This window comes from Bidens hawaiensis, unplaced genomic scaffold (genome assembly GCF_021521415.1).
Source record: "Bidens hawaiensis isolate Kalapana, Puna unplaced genomic scaffold, B.hawaiensis_p1.1 tig00024057_1, whole genome shotgun sequence".
NCBI lineage: Eukaryota > Viridiplantae > Streptophyta > Magnoliopsida > Asterales > Asteraceae > Bidens > Bidens hawaiensis.
This window is the reverse complement of record NW_027493795.1, coordinates 96,946-114,239: the sequence shown is the minus strand read 5'-3', so window position 1 is coordinate 114,239 and position 17,294 is coordinate 96,946. Positions and strand designations below refer to the sequence as shown.

At 35.4% G+C, this 17,294-nt stretch overlaps 3 protein-coding genes across 4 annotated transcripts; 1 reads left to right on the top strand and 2 right to left on the bottom strand.

Annotated features, from left to right (window-relative positions):
• Positions 1 to 1,189: 1,189 nt before the first annotated feature.
• On the bottom strand, positions 1,190 to 3,168 carry LOC143568702 (rRNA biogenesis protein RRP5-like). The gene is made up of 5 exons (XM_077054788.1): positions 2,315 to 3,168; positions 2,028 to 2,236; positions 1,741 to 1,884; positions 1,445 to 1,618; positions 1,190 to 1,207 (listed from the first exon to the last, which is right to left on the bottom strand). Exons 1-5 carry the CDS (start codon positions 2,538 to 2,540, stop codon positions 1,190 to 1,192), a joined length of 771 nt encoding a protein of 256 aa, XP_076910903.1. The 5' UTR covers positions 2,541 to 3,168.
• A 2,536-nt stretch (positions 3,169 to 5,704) lies between these two features.
• On the top strand, positions 5,705 to 8,546 carry LOC143568682 (uncharacterized). Of its 2 annotated transcripts, none has more exons than XM_077054773.1 (8): positions 5,705 to 5,845; positions 6,645 to 6,719; positions 6,831 to 6,914; positions 7,034 to 7,103; positions 7,212 to 7,303; positions 7,408 to 7,449; positions 8,262 to 8,342; positions 8,441 to 8,546. In XM_077054773.1, the coding sequence occupies exons 1-8, from the start codon at positions 5,795 to 5,797 to the stop codon at positions 8,516 to 8,518; spliced, it is 573 nt and encodes a 190-aa protein (XP_076910888.1). In that variant the 5' UTR covers positions 5,705 to 5,794; the 3' UTR covers positions 8,519 to 8,546. The 2 variants fall into 2 exon arrangements, with proteins under 2 accessions (XP_076910888.1, XP_076910886.1); XM_077054771.1 differs by having other exon boundaries at positions 6,831 to 6,941.
• A 2,140-nt stretch (positions 8,547 to 10,686) lies between these two features.
• LOC143568691 (ATP-dependent DNA helicase DDM1-like) lies at positions 10,687 to 15,874 on the bottom strand. The gene is made up of 16 exons (XM_077054779.1): positions 15,802 to 15,874; positions 15,582 to 15,665; positions 14,217 to 14,463; positions 13,636 to 13,733; positions 13,186 to 13,532; positions 12,915 to 13,104; positions 12,650 to 12,825; positions 12,514 to 12,571; positions 12,201 to 12,390; positions 12,012 to 12,107; positions 11,833 to 11,927; positions 11,636 to 11,755; positions 11,427 to 11,546; positions 11,239 to 11,337; positions 11,066 to 11,167; positions 10,687 to 10,989 (listed from the first exon to the last, which is right to left on the bottom strand). Exons 2-16 carry the CDS (start codon positions 15,648 to 15,650, stop codon positions 10,744 to 10,746), a joined length of 2,253 nt encoding a protein of 750 aa, XP_076910894.1. The 5' UTR covers positions 15,651 to 15,665; positions 15,802 to 15,874; the 3' UTR covers positions 10,687 to 10,743.
• Between the last annotated feature and the right edge of the window lie 1,420 nt (positions 15,875 to 17,294).

Below are 17,294 nucleotides of genomic sequence, written 5' to 3'. Positions count from 1 at the left end.
CCATGAAATCATACAATCTTGTCTTATCTTTTTGAACAGCAAAAATCTTCTTGTGTGAAATCCACCCACTATGGAATGTGTAGGCATGCCTTAACACCATTGTTCTTGACCACCATGGATGGTATTTCAACCACCAGGGGTGTGCATCAGTCGGTTTGGTATTGGACTAAAACCGAATCAAAAACCGAAATGTCGGTTTTGAGTTCTTGAAAACTGTTCGGTCTCTGTTTTCATCTTTTGGATTAGATATGGTTTGGTTTTTTCAGTTTTTTTCATCTGAGGTTGAAAATTTTGGGCTGAAAAAGAAAGCATTGGCCAAAAATAATGGATTTGGACATAAAACTTTAATAATTAATTGATTATTATAAATTTGGGGTAAACTCTTTGGCTTAGACTATATATTAAACTATTATAAATTACACACACAACCGAACCTAGGGGGTGTTTGGTACAGAGAATGGAATTGTAGAGAAATGGAATAGAGAAATGGAATTGCAGAGAAAGAGAATTGGTCTGGAGAATGAGAATTGACTGTTCTGTTTGGTAGTACAGAGATTTCAGTAGAGAAATATAGCTGAGAATCATTTCTCTTGTTTGGTACATAGAAAATAAACAGAGAATTATATCAACTTTATCATTAGCACAAGTATTTTTTTCATAACAAATATTTATTAAAAAATAAAAAACATATAAAAAGATGCATAAATTCCAACCAAAATATGCATTGATCAAACCAATTCACATACAAAACATAGTTTTTAAGCAAAAAACATCAACCATAGTTAAAACCAATTCACATACAAAACATACTTCAACCATACACAACTATCCCATTGAACCATCGGTATACAACTCGACCATCTCAATTTTCTCTTCTATTGTCAACGCAAGAAAAGAACGTCCTAGATCCACATCTTTACCAATCAAATGAGCTGCTTTGAACCGTTTTTATCATAACTCACAATATCAGTTGTTACACAATGAATTTCAAGTAAACACCAGAAGAGTTTATAACCCATGCTAATGCTTTTTTTGCATGCTAAAAGAGTCCCTATCGACCAAAGGATTTCCTCTCCTGTACTACTTGGATGTCATTGGCTATCTCATTATTTTTTCACTTTCATGCCAACCTGTGCAAAAAAGTCTTTTGTGAGATAGGTTTCATTTGAATCAAAGCTAACTCAAAGTCTCAAACCCATTTAGATCCCTATATTTGGTGTAACGTTTATGTCAATGTTAAAACTTATATAACACATCACTGACTATTTTTAGGCTACCACACTATCATTTGACCAATTCAATCTCAAAGTTGACATTTTACTTCAACTCAACTTTTTAAGAGAAATACCAAATATGCCCTTAACAATATGCAATTTATGCACTCAATCTCACTCAAGAATAACAATTATGATCTCAAGTCTAAAAATTTGTTGAAATGGCTCACCATCCCTTCTTGAAGAGAGTCCAAAGTGAAGCTACTATGCAACAAAGCAAGACGAATAGAGAGCCAAATCCTGTGCATCCCTTTTTCGTTCTTGTCACCATCTAATTTAAGTACTATGCATGAAACCAGTTGACCAACCTTATATACAGATGAAAGAACATCGCCTTCTGCGTCCTGTTTGAAAAAAAAAATTATACATCAAAATGCAAATTTTTGCAAGAGGATATAAAGAGTAGATATTCTGAAAAATCCAACTCTAGTAACTGGTAACTATAAAGCTTTTGAAAGATTACTACCTCTTTCATTTCATCATGTAACAGAGGATCTGTTGCTTCAGAGGCACGAACTAAACCACGAAGACCACCTGGAAGACTAACTACAAGATCTTTATCATTCACTTCTGATATTACACCCCACAGCTTCATTCCAGGAGTAACATTCTGAAAAAATCCAGAAAAGAAAAAGAAAACATTACGCAACTTTGATCATAAACTTTATGCAAAAGAAACGGTCTGTAAGTTGCATAATTGCATGTCAGAATAACATGCTAACAAAAACAAAAATTAAACATACAAAAATGTACCTTCAAGGTGATCTTATTAGCAAACCTAGGAACCTTCTGACCTTTCACATCGCCAAAAAGTGAACCCAGGTCATCCTCGGTTGAACGAGTCACGCTTTTCTTTCTATCTTTCTTTGTTTTCTTCAAAACCATATTCCCTGTTTCAAACTCTTTGTCAACCTCCGCCCGAACTTTATCTACTTCTTCCCGACTGAGTGAACTCTGTCCACCTACAATACTCAAAACCTTACATGAATATCTATGTGTGACTCAAAAAAAAAATTGTATACACAGTTGAAGACTTGAACCTCTGGGGAAGTCTGGGAAATCATCTTCATGCTGAATTGGTAAAGAATCTTTAGACACGCTCTTTGACTTTTGAGGCGTCTTAAAAGGCTTTTTAGATGGTTTTTGAAATGTCTTAAGCCTGTCTTCTGAGTTCTTGTTAAAGGGTTTCTTGAAAGGTTTACCCATGTCCTGCACATAAATAAAATTCAGTAAGTAGCACATAATGTTTCTACCTTGTAAATGCATAAACACCAATATCTGAATTACATACCAAAATATTTAAAAAAAAGCATAAAAAAAATTTTAATAAGATGTTATGTCATTAAATCTGTTTAGTTAAATGATTAAATTGTGTTTATGTGTAGGGGTGTTCATGACCCAGTTTTGATGATTGCTAGGTTAAACCATGAACCAAACAGTTGTAACGTTTATGAAGTCTTAGTCTCTAAACCAGAATCAAACTGATGCAAATTTGAAACTGAACCGAACCAAACCTTATAACGGGTTTACTGGGCCTTTAAATTAATATAAAAGCATAAGCTATTACATTTAAGGATGATCTCATATATCAAAACCTGACTGATACCAAACTTACCCAACAAAAATTGGCCATATCAAATGTATCCATTTCATATGTTTTACATAAATAGCCTTCTCTTATGTTATAATTTAAGTTAAGAAAGTTTGAAGTGTAAAGAGAAAGAAAGTGGCATAGTTAGAAAAGGTTGTAGTTGATGAAATAGGTGGATTTGAAACTGTAAATGTTTCGAATGAGTAATATACTTGATAGTGAGTTTTCAGTTAGGTATATTGTATATGGTATTATTACAAATTTTAAGGGGCATATATAAAATACAACCTACATTTAGAATAAACATAACACGTAATTATAAATCAACAATACAACGTCAACATCACCCATCAAAATTTAAGCAAAAGTTAAGAAAATTAGATTGATTGAACAGAAATTGTAAGACATAAAGTGACACAAGTTTAAAAGAAGATCAGTGTTATTAAAGATGGCACTCTAAGAAGCTTGATTAATGGAGGGCGACGAGAGTTTTAAAATGAACGAACACGGGCTGATCAAACATAACGATTAAAGCATTAATGAATATGGCAGTTCATGTAGGTGTTATATCAATAATCAATTACAATAACAACATGTATGACATAGGTAACTGAAATAGTAGATACAGTTAGAGCTTGAAGTTTTAAGTTTGCATATGTAGTTCTGGTTTACACAAGTAGCCTATGCATACTAACACACACAAATTCACAGATGATGCTATGCATAGCAGCATACTTACACTGTCCATCGACTATACAGCTAGACATTTATTATAAATATATGTGATTAAACAGTCAAATTAGGGATTGCATTAGCTTACAAGTTGAACCAAATTTAGGGCTTTAACACCAGGAGATAAGAAACAGGATTAAAATGATAAATAAACAAACCCTAACCTAAGTACAGCTGCTACCACTGGCTGAAGAATTGGCTCCGGCGACGGAGGTCGTGACGGCGACTGTAACAAACGGTGGATGTGTAGAAGAAACGGCGACGGAGTGAGTTATAGCACCCGAGACCACCACCGCCGTTGATTAGAGCTCCAAAACGAAACCCGGAGAGCCTTTCATTTGCAGAAGAAAGAGTTTGAAAGGAAAAGGAGGAAAATGGGAGAAATGAACGTCGAGAAATCCAATTCTCCGCCGTTTTTAGAGAAACAAAATCAGAGAAATGGAAATGGTTTATTTCCATTTCTCACATCTTTCTTTCATAAACAAACAAGGGAATTCTTTCCAATTCCATTTCTCACCCCTCAATTCCCTCTACCAAACACCCCCCTAAAGTTTGATTTTGAAAAAAACATACAACCAAACCTTCAGTTTTTTATTTGCATCCCATAAGTCAACATAAACTCCTTTACTACCTCCCTCGTCGATTCTACCAATAAAAAATATATCTCTTCCTCGTTCATGTGATTTTCAACCGATCACACTTACACACTCAATATCTTAGACCCCCCGCTATGGGGCTCCAACGGCTGACCTCGCGGGCGCGGAACACTGCAGTGGGGCGCGGTCCAACCAAGGGCGCGGTGGTGGCCAGCAAGCCAACGGCCGGCGCGAATGGAGAAAATAAGGTGCCCCCCCCCCTCCAGCGGCTATATACCTTCGTTCTAGACAAAACCCATCGCTTCCTTTTCATAGATCCGATTAAACCAGAGATGGTCGGAGGTGGTCAGAGGTCCAGACAAAACCCTTTTCATCTCAGATTTGCTTCATTTTCTTGACGAGATTGAGATGGAGATGGTCGGAGGTCTTTGTTTTGGCAGAGGATGAGGTTGAGTTGTTGAGTTTGATATATAGGGTTTGGGTGTATGGTGTTTTGGCAGAGGATGAGGATGAGGATGAGGATGAGGATGAGGATGAGGATGAGGATGGTTTGGGTGGTTGGTGTTTGGTTTTTTAGTTTTATAAAAAAAATAAAAAAAATTAAAGGGGCTTCGAAGCCCTTGCACCATAGAGGGGCTTCTTTGGGGTGGGGCTTTGAAGCCCCCAGTGTCCACGTGACGCTAACGTGGCACTGGGGAGGGGCTTCAAAGCCCCTCATCATAGAGGATAGCCTTAGTTAATCCATTTATGCATATAATTTAAATATAAGACTTTAGTCATGTTGGATAATGCAAACCAACCATTATACATCTTTTTATAGGACGTTTTTCATTTGTATTATGCAATCACTAGTATGCCCTTGTCCTTGTGTAAAGTACCTACCATATTGAACAATGGAAATATTTACAAGATTTGGCGGCAGTTGGGCCCACTCACTCTTTCTATTTCTTTTAATCGGACAACAATCCTACAAATAGGTGACAAATTTTATCACATCTAAATACACACACGAGTGAGCCTATAAACACTAGCCTGAAAGCACGATAGTGCAGTGAAATAAAACTTGTTCGTTCAGTTTAAGGATCCAACTAATGAACGTCACATACTCTCTCAGTCTCTCGTTATCACCCGATCAAGGGCGAAGTATAGTGAGGGCCAGGGGTCCCACGTGTGTTTTTACACAGCATTGTAGGTTTACTTATTTTTCGCCCAAAAATTTTATATGTAGTATAAATTTACCTATTTTTGTCCAAAAATTTGAGCTCCCCCTCGTGTGTAAATTCTTTTATAATTTTTTTTGGTCAGGCCCTAACGTTTTTTTCCAAGCTTCGCAGCTACACCCGATACTACCAAAACTAAATGATGGAGACATGAATCACACCCGGTCCTGTCGAATAAGTCTTTCACATTCTATCCTCCCATGAATTGCGAGGATTCACCAAACGCAGAGACTTGAATGGCAAACACTCAATTCCAGGTTTCATTTTCTAACCGACGATTGATTAATAATAATATCCATAATTAATTAGTTACTTGTATACTGATTTTGTATTTGTTAACTTAAGGTGAAAGAAGCAAAGATAATACTGGGTTCTTCTTCAATGGCTCGTAGAAACATCTTGCAAGAGATGGGTTATCATTTTACTGTTATGGTGACTGACTCACTCATGAAATATAATATCCCCTCATTTCTCTTTTAATTATTTATTATTTCGGATTTTTAATCAGTATTCATTGATTTTCGGCTCTCTCTGGCTCAGGCTCGGTTCGGTTCGGTTTAAAAAAAGAAGTTTTTAAAACCCATTTGTTTAAATCAACAAAATAATCCATTGAATAAAATATCATATACTGCTTGTTTATATATGTACATACATAAATACACACATATATATAGGGGTGCAAACGAGCCGAACTGCTTGCAAGCTACTCGAGCTCAGATCGATAAAAAACTATAAACAAGCTGTGAACTTTATCGAGTTCAAGCCAAGGCCGAGCCTTAAATACAGCTCGTTTAGTTTTAGAGCTTGAGCATTGTATGGCAAGCTCGTTTAGGCTCGTCGAGCCTTTACGGGCCTTCTGTAGTTTTTAAATTTCACATTTTTTGGACTTCCATGTATCAATTTTAGACTGCATAATCGAGCTCGAGCCGAGCTTAGGCTCGTTTAAGGTTTTTCTCTAAATATATAAAATAATTAAAAATGTATATAAATTTATTAATAAATAATAAACGAGCCGAGCTTGAAAAAACAACTTAGGAGCTGAGCTCGAGCTATAGAAAAGACCTTAAAACGAGCCAAGATCGAGCTCTCATAACTCAAAATGAGCAATCCACCCTTGGTTCGGGCTTGGTTTCAAAATGAGCCAATTTGAGCGAGCTTTATTCGATCTTTTTTCGGGCAAACTCTGTGCCACGAGCTTTTTGGACAGCCCTAACATCCGTTCATGATTTAGGCTGCAGACATTGATGAGATGGCTATCAGGAGGGAAAAGCCAGAGGATTTGGTATTGGCTCTAGCGGAAGCAAAGGTATCAGAGAGAATATATTAGTTAGCGTTTATTATTATACCGTTATCGTAGTTAGAAGATATTATTTGATTATGTTTCCTATGTAATTATTTTTTATTTCAAATAAATCAGGCCGATGCCATCGTTTCAAGGCTTGGTATCGGAGGTCATAAGGAGCAAAAGGCACACCCGACACTGCTAATAACAGCTGACACAGTATGCCTAATAACTATTCTGTTTCGAGTTAAATATATTTTTTATAAAACGCGTACGAAATATAACATAATTTATGATATTTGATTATTGTTTCTCGCCTACATTTGGTTTAATTTTAGGTGGTGGTGTATGAAGGGATGATTCGAGAAAAGCCGTCGAGCAAAGAAGAAGCGCGACATTTTGTTAAAGGTTTGTTCGGTTTACTTGTTACCAAGTACTCGTTAGTAACTAAAATGTTGATGTGATTCAACTCTTCAAGTTTATAAAATCATTGACTATTTTTGTTCTTTTTTTTAGGATATTCTGGAGGTTGTGCAGCCGTTGTCGGGTCTGTAGTCGTAACGAACCTTACAACCGGGATCAGGAAACGAGGATGGGATAGATCAGAGGTATTCTATTTGTTTTTCGGTAATAAGTAGATTATTTATGATTTAAAAAACAGTGTTATAAACTTGTAATAAACTAAATTTGGCTGATTGTTGTTGCTGTGCAGGTTTATTTTCATGATATACCAGATGAGGTCATTGATAAACTGGTAATGTAAAAAGAAAACAACACTCACTCCTTCATTCCATGAAAATCGTAACATTTAACTACACGAATAAAGCTAAAAGAAATGTTGAACCGTTAACTTAATGTCTTAAATAGTTAAAATGACAACAAAAGAGTAGGGTGTAAATGATCCGAGCCGAGCTAAGCTGAGTTCGAGCTCTTCTCGTTTTGATCTTTATTTCTAAAGCTTGGCTCAGCTCGTTTATTATTCATTAGTTAATGGAAATACATGTATGATTCTTTTATATGACTTTGTAATTATTGTTTTTATATATATTACATAATATATGTTATTTAGTTAATTTTAACAATATTATATATATCTAAATATATAATAATCATTTTGATGCAATATATATTAAATAAAAGTTATATAAATATTAAATAATGAGCTTCTTTTGGCTCGCGAGCCTACTTGAGATCGATAACTGAAACTTGGGATTTTCAGTATACAAGCTTATTTCCACGCTCAAGCTCGTTTAAGCCCTGCTCGATTCGATTTCGAGTAGCTTACTGTTGTCGAGCAGCTTAGCTCGTTTTCACCTCTAAAAACACTAGGATTTTAGTAGACCCAATACTCATATCAACATTATCAGTTCGTTGTACCAGTAATATCGATTACAAGTAATTTCAAAATAAAAAAACCTGCCCGAAGAAAATATTGCAATTTGAGAAAAATATACATGAATGACCTAATTGGAACACTTTTGAAAGTTGGTTACTATTTTATGAGATATTACCTATAAAAAAAGTACACATGAGCATCCGCCAACTGCTCGTGTTTTGATATGTTAGATAGATGATGGGGTAACACTTAATGTTGCTGGAGGACTGATGCTCGAGCATCCGCTAACTGCTCCCTTTGTTGACACCGTGGTTAGTATCTTCCTATCAAACACACACATGCATATATCATAACATATATATATATATATATATATAAGTTTTTTTATATTTGATTACCTGGTTTGTAGATTGGAACTGCTGATGGAGTTATGGGACTTTCGAAATCGCTCATGCAGAAGTTACTTGAGGAATCTCTTCAGTCTTGATTAGCTGCTCAAGTTCAAGAATTTTAACTTCTATTCTATAAAATCTGAATACCATCTAATTTATTCCTTTTGTCATCTTGCAAAATATTAATTGCATTTAAGGCATTACTAATGTTTTGTACTACTTGATCAATCTTGTGTCAAAATATTTGTTGCATTTGCGTTACTAGTGCCTAGTGTGTTACTCAAGATTTGCTACTTAACTTGCTGTACTTAATAAGTTCATTAGTTGTTAGTTGTTACTTTATTTGAAATTAATGAGGTAGCATCCAAATTACTTTTGCGTGAATGTAGTTTTGACTCGTGATTAGTTTGGTGAATTTTATATATCGAACATACTACTCAGCTTAGCCGAGACGTATGTGAATCATGACCAGCTCTAGGGTAAGCCACTCAGACCCTAGCTTTAGGCCTCAACTTTCCTTTGGTCTTATACATGGATATATTAGTTTAGCTGTTTAGGCCCAATTTTACTTCTTATAAGTTGGTTTGGTTGGACAAATTTCATAACAGTTTAATGATATATTTCTATAATATGCGTATGTGAGTGATATGTTCTTGTTTATGGTTTAGGAATTTTATCTTATCGTTTCCATTGTTTTTGCATTATTATGGCATGACCTAACATGTTCGTTCTTTTTGTCATGTATATTTATAAAAATAAAATTCGGAAAAGATCCTCGAAGTTTTAAATTTGATTTAGGCCTCCACAATAGTTGAGCCGGGCTTTTGTGTAATTAAAAATCTTATGCAGGAACTCACCAACTACATTGATAATTTGAAAGTGCATAAAATAATTAAAAAAGTACAAATAATATAAGGTCTTGTATTGGAGTAACCATTTACCATTAAATGTTGAAAGTTTTATTATTATTATTATTATGACTAACACCCTTTAACAAAGATTATTGATGTATATGGACGTATGATGGTTGTTAAATCATTGTGATACATCTTAAGTAACATGTAAGGTAATTAGTTAGTTAATTTAAAGGAAGCAAAATAAGTAACGTTTCTCATTTAGTCATTATCCTCCAACAAGTTTCAACTTAACACTTTATAAAGTCTCATATCATGAGTGTTAAAAGGAATATATTGACTACGACATTCACATCACATTGGCAAATGAGGAGTAAAAGCTTCAACTCTTCTGACCTGAATAAACTCACCGGAGACATAGACTCATCCCGGAATAAACTCAGATACGAGAAGCTTTCCGATTCAGATGATCAACCTGCTGACAGCCCGAATGGTAACCGAGCATGGCGGTTTATAACTAAAATATTCACCTTCATGAAAGCCGAAGGAAGTGATACAAGGCGGCGTTCCGTGGAGAGGACGACTGTAAAGTCATCGTCGTGGCGACCGGATCCAAACAGGCGATGGCCGGTTCAAGGTTGGTGATGGTAATTCAAAAAGAATAGCAACGCAGCTTGTTACACGTTTGTGTTTTTTGTTGTATTCTTTGAGTGTTGCACAGAATAAATGGTCTTAATTTATGCTCTTTGTTGTTGAGTTAGGATTATAATTAATTTATCCATTTTTGCATAAAGTTTAATATAAATAAAAATAAAAATATTCAATCCTTATAATGATGGTGTAATATTTGGACCACAAATCACATAATATTGATTGATTCCATATTAAGTTTGGTAGCCAAGTTTATAGTGACTCAATAGCCATTTATTAATGTAAATGCATTGGTCCCATTTATAATGTTATGTTGGTATAGACTATATATGTTCTTATTGGCCGTTTCATATAGAAAATGTATTGATTTCATGTTTAATATTATGAACACAAATTGAGTTAACGTGAAGGATTGAATAAGACATTTTTTGTAATCAAATGTTAGTGCAACAAAACAAAAAAGGAACACCTATGTCACACTTAAATGTGGCCCATCATCAACACAATGGCCAGTAATGTCACACGGTTAAAATTACCCTTTAAAATTCCCATCACCCAAAACCGTGTTTGTTCTAAACTAGACTTGTTTAAATTAAATACAATGCAAGATTTGGTATCACTTCAAATTTCTTTCTTCATGAAAGAAGAGATCATAACATAGTTTCTGCCAATTCCCTCTGTTTCAATTACATGGACCGTAAAATCCCATCTCGCTACTACACAAAAAAACAAACACCAGTCCAAAGTTTTCCCAAAAAGCGGACCATGCATGGCAAATGAAGTGAAACCAAAAGGGAAAAACAGCTAATAAGCGGTTAGTTGTTGACGGTTGAAAGCATCCCTCCAGTTGCAGTTGGTATCACCACCTCCCAGCCAGGCCCTTTAAGTGGAAGCAAACTTGTCACATAGTTCGGCTTACCGTCTGCCTTTGCAGGCCCCGTGGCAACCAGATCACTCCGATCCAGCAGCTTTTCAAGATCCTCGTCACTAATATCCGTCTGTATCATTTTATCCTCCTCACCATCATCGTCTCTCAAAAGTGCCAGCAATTCCTCTTCTTCCTGAAAAAATATATATATAATAAGGGCCAAACTTGAAATATGGCATTACTAGAGGGAGCAATCATGTAATATATACCTCGACGTTATCTGCTTTTGTTCTCTCCTGTTGAAATTGACCTTTTCCAATCACCACATACTCAAGCCTTAGCTTACTAAATGCACGTTTCAGCATGCGACCCTGCAAATATTATTTATTTACTCGAACTCCTCTTAAACCATTAAACTGAATAGCAGAAGAAATAATAGTACCTCAACAGATGAAGCTGTTGCAAGCCTATAAACATGAACAGGCTTTGTTTGACTGATTCTGTGACACCTATCCATTGCTTGTAAATCCATTTGAGGATTCTGTACTCCACACATCATTCAAAGTTAATAAGCCACTTTGAATCATACAAGTTTAACGAGTCAAAAGACATGAAAGGTTTGGTTTTTACCCAGTCACTATCGTACAATATGCAGGTATCGGCTGCAGTGAGATTGATTCCTAGCCCACCAGCTCGTGTGCTCAGAAGAAAGATTCTATACTCGCTGTCCACATCATTGAAGTCCTGGATCTATTATTGCATAATTGTAAAAAAGTAAATAATTAAGTAACAGTAAGTTGAATTGACTGATAAATACATGAAACATTATAAAAAGTTACCTGTTGTCTTCTATCTTCCAATTTCACATTGCCATCAATTCTGCATACTGCCATACCTTTTTCATTAAAGTAGTAATGCATTATATCCAAAATCTTAGTCCACTGAGAGAAGATTAAAACCTGTTTACCAAAATCAAGAGTTTAAATTAACCATTGATATCAGACGTGCATATATAGTGACGTTATATGTTGCATACTTTGTGCTTGCGAGGAAGCAATTTTTCCAGCAATCTTTCCAGCAACTGAAACTTTCCACACTGCGAAACTATCTGTTCTACAGGGGGATAGAAACCTGTTACAAAAAATAGCAAATATATTATTTTAAATTCTGAAAAAGTTAATAAAATATATATTTATTGGTGGAAATATAACATACATGAACCCTCAAAAGCCGCTTCTAGAAGATCAGGATGGTTGCAGTTTTTTCTAAGCTGAAGCATCACATTAAAAAGCTGGCCTTTCATGCCACGGCCTGTAAAGTTTCACAATACAAATATCAAGCACTAAACATAGAAAAGAAACACGAAACTGTTAAACTTGTAAACATAATATGTGTATAAAATACCAGTGTCAACTTTCTCTCTCAGATATGTTTCCAGTGTCTTGTTGACCAGATGATCCTGAAAGTTCTTTTGATGCTCAGTAAGATTAGCATATATTATAATCTCTTTCTTGCGAGGAAGTGAAAGCTCAACATCCTCTTTCATTCTTCTGAGCAAAAACGGACGCAATATCGCATGCAATTTTGCCACCACCTGCAATTAAAAGATAAATTAGTTACCCTGTTTGTAAGATTAGCATATATTACATACCCTGTTTGTAAATTTGAACATAAAAGAGGGTTAAAAAGATAAATTTATTGTGTACATAGTACATACTCTTGCTTTTCTTCCTTCTTCAGCTTCCTCAGTGTTGGACTTTCCAGAAAAATCAAACCTAAATTTACAAAATATTATTATCAAACAGATCATTACAATCTCAGTTGTAGTTAAGGAAAACTGAAAACGTAATTACCATGACTCAAACTCCTCATGGGATGAAAAGATATCAGGCAAGATGAAGTTGAGTAATGACCAAAGTTCTGCTAAATTGTTTTGCAGAGGTGTACCAGTTAACAAAAGCTTGTTTTCAACATTTAGCCATTTCAATTCTCTCAATAGCTTGCACTTAGAGTTTTTCAATCTGTGACCCTGCAAGTCATGAAAAAACAAATGTTTGTTTAGATAAATACAAACAAGAGTCCGGAAACAAGATTAATCAAAAATGTAATTATAATCACCTCATCAACCACAAAGTATTTCCAGTTGTAATGCCTCAGGTGTTTCTTAGCATCATTCATGGCTACTTCATATGAGGTAATCACAATGGGAAAATCTGGTCCTATTTTTTTTGGCATTTGCTTTCTCCTTATTTCTTCCCGCACATTCCTATCACCATGATAGATAACAGCTTTCACTGAGGGCACGAATCTTCACAAACAATAAGAGAACTGTATAAGTTAATTTATTTAACAAACAAACAAAAATAAACCGAGTATTACTAAATGTTACCTGGTTATCTCATTCAACCAGTTTGACAGGGTAGACAAAGGAGCAATGACCAAGTAAGGCCCGTCTAAACCCTTTCCTTTCAAGTGCGCAAGAAAACCAATAGTTTGGATTGTTTTGCCAAGGCCCATTTGATCAGCCAGAATACCATTAAGCCCATTTTGCCAAAGGGAAATCAACCATTTCACACCTTTAATCTGATACGGTTTCAACTTCCCACCAGTTAATAAGGGAACAAGCTCACTCTGCTCTTTTTCAGCTCTCTCTTCCTTACTAAGATTAATATCTTTAGCGGGAGTGTTTTCTTCGGATCGGTTAAGCATGGCTGCTACAGCTGTCTTAGCCCGCCTCTATATAAAGATTCACAAAATGAAGTGAGATTCCTTGGTATGAATAGAAGATAATAAAATTAATAACTTAAAACTCATATATGTAAACAAGATAAGCCTTTACCGTATTGTACTGTGTGGTGGCTTTTCTTTTTTTACCACGGCCTTTCTTCTTCTCCTCTTTTGCCTCTTCAACATCTTCAGCCAGCCCGTTCTGCAACTCAAAAAATGTCACGAACTTGAAAACAATAAACACGGTGCAAAACCAAAAAGAAAATGTGAAAATACATTAGTGATATCATCCATTTTCTCGAATGACGCCCTGCTTGCGGTGCGCACATATAATGTATATATGTGTGAACCCTTGGGTGGGCAAAAGTAAAATTGCACTAATTTTGACGTTATTTTACTAATCACGTGAAAATAACGTTAAAAGTGGCGGAAGGTTAATCAGGCATCATGTGGTGGCGTTGATAGCCGAAAGACAAGGGCACATGCACCAATCTGCCGGTGTCCCGATGATTGAGTGTTATGTGTCTTATGTCCAAGGCTTGATTCAAAACTACTATCGAGCCGGGGGTCTCACCGGAAGCAGCCTCTCTATCCCTATGGGATAGAGGTAAGGCTGTCTACATCTTACCCTCCTCAGACCCTACCATAGCATTGCTATTGGTGGGATATACTGAGTACGATGATGATGATGATGATCCATTTTCTCGAATAAGAACTCAGAGTAAAGCTGAGTCTGAGTAAGAAGTTCATCCAGTTTAGTAAATTGTGTGTCGTTCAATGTAGGTGCTTCTTTTTCCACGTTTTCTTCTTCTAGCCTTTGTTGTTCAAGCTTTTTTTCCTCCTCGGCCATTGCATCTGATATAAGCAAAGTATCCCCATTTTTAGCCTCGAGAAACGTTTCTTCATCCAGCGTCACACCAACTTTCTCCTTGCAGATATCCTTCAAAATAAACCAATAACAGCATTTAAGAAAAAAGCTAAAGAATCACAACCTTTAAAACATAACATCTAAACACAAACATCCATCAGCATCATATAGTATAGCAATTCAATTCACACAACACATACTCATTTCAACAGTATCAGTCACGACAAAAAGACACTAAAAACATCATTAAACCCTAAAATCCTGCAATACGTTCAAATTTAAACTGGCATCAGTCAATTCTGAGCTACCAAACAGCACAAACACTCATCCCAAAACAACCTACTTTTTTACATAAAAGATGATCAAAAAACTAATAAAAGTAGTATAAACAACACATATCAAAAACTTGAATCTAAGCATATACAAAAAAGGTTCTAAAAACCACATCATTAAACCCTAAAACCTAAGAATGTATTCAAAATTACACAAGCTTCAGCCATTTCATAGCCAACGGGCAATACAATCACTCATCTCACAACATTCTACCCGTTTTTCACATAAAATAGATTCTAAAAACTAGTAAAATTAGCATAAACAAACGCACACATGCCGTCAAAAGGAATAAACTAAGCAAAACAGAGCAAGTTACAGTATGCAAACGAAACGATGGCACTGAAACACGTCATTAAACCCTAAACCCAAAAAACCTTAAATATGAATAAATTTATACTGGTTTCCTCCATTTCAAAGCTACCAGACAACACAAACACTTTTCTCAAAACATTCTTCTTTTTTTACTTAAAATAGCTTCCTCAAACTAGTAAAATTAGTATAAACAATTAACACACGCACACATCAAAAAATATATTTTAAGCATATACAGACTACAGAGCATAACAAATCACACTACATACATTCATATTTCAACAGCAGTTGTCACAACAAAAAAGGCACTAAAATACACATCATTAAACCCTAAACCCTAAAAACTAATAATAAATTCAAATTTACACTAGCTTCAACCATTTCATAGCTACCAGACAACACAATCACTCTTCTCAAAACATCCTACACCTTTCACACATAAAATAAACTCTAAACATTATCAAAAGCAGTATAAACAACACACACACACACATACCATTAAGCATAAAAACTAGCAAAATAATAATAATAACAGACTAACAGACCTCTTCTTCAAGCACGGACGTAGGAGAATCTGCTAACGGTTCCTCCGTGGCTTCATTTTTAGGCACCATTTCTCACTCGAAACCCTAGAAATCAAATAACCAAAATAAACACAATAAAAGACTAAATACATAACAATAAACCATAACCAGACACCACACACAGTATAGAAACAGTTTCAAAACAAAAACCTACAAAAAAAAAAAACGGTTGAATACATACAGATCGAGAGTACGTATACGTATAAACAATAGTTAGAAAGTAGAATAATATTATTATCAGATGAATGAAATTAGTGTGTAAAAGTAAGTAACTTACTGGAAACGCGGTTGGTGGAGGAAATGAATGGAGAAGAGTGGGAAGATGGAGAAGAAGAATGAAATGAAATGGGGATTATTATTATTATTTATTTTTAGGGATTGTGTCTGATCGAGGAGTGGGCGGGAAAGTTTAAATTTCTTTTGTGCCCTGGAATGAGGAAACAATTACGAGTGGTGCCATCCCACACGCCCAACACTAGTTATTTTTATTTTCGAATTTTGTCACCATTATCGAGAGATAGTGTACGACTGTATGTATGGGATAACTTGTTTCTTTTTTTGAAAAATAATCAAAGAATTTCATCTCACTCTGTGGTGTTATGTAATCGTCGGGTATTAATTAACTAACTTATAAACAGGTTTTGTGGTTTAGGTGTTGGTTAATTAATGATGATTAAGTGGTAAGGTAGAGACTTGGTGTTATATGTGTTTTAGGTTTGATTCTTGTCGCTATCATTTAGTTTCAGTAGGACCTGGTAAACGTGTTTTAGCATGTCTTGAGGATTCGTTGTTCGTTCAAAAAAAAGGTTGGTTAACCAATTCTTCAATCATTTTCATATCATTTTTTACTTTTTTTTTTTAAAATATGTGGTCCATATGGCATGGGAAGGGCACCCAAATAATTTAACAACTTGAGTTGGGGGCGCCATTGCTTTGGGTGAAGGGGGTGACGCCTAGGTGTTATTGGTGGTGGACTGGTGGGGTGGTGTATGGCGCCCCTTTTGGTGACATGACAAGTGGGTTGTACCTCAAAAGTGTTGACGACATTTAAGTATTCTTGTTATATCTACACGCAAGATTTAAATAGTTCACACTTAGATTAGGGAAATATATCATTTAAATGTCCTTTTGAGACTTTTAACAAATATGTGAATAGTAAGAAAATAAGTAGTAGAGGGTTACACAATCATTTATATATAATATTTAGAACAAAATATATATAACTGTTTATACAATTATCGCAGTTGATTACATTAAATTAATTTGTATAAAAATGTCAATATGCAATATGAGACGATGTGCAAAGCGGGTTGCAACATTAGACCCATGCTTACAAAACATCGTGTCGCAACGTTGTGAACCGGGATGAGTCACATCACAGGTATGAAGGGAATGCTTAGCAAAGATCGAGAAAAACTAGTCGGTGAATGGAGTTAAACCCCTCTATTGAATTAAAAGTAACAATTTTAATCAATACATGTCGTTCCCTTGAACATTACTGCATTACATATGGTAGACTATCTCCAATGCCCATTCTTGCCGGCATCGATGGCTAACATGGAGGTCGCATGTCGGCATATGGCTTTGAGGTTGAGTAGTCCGCGGTGCTCCGCACGTAGCTACATAAGCTATACATGATCTTTTTGTTTTTTCCCTTTTCTCCCAAATCAATAA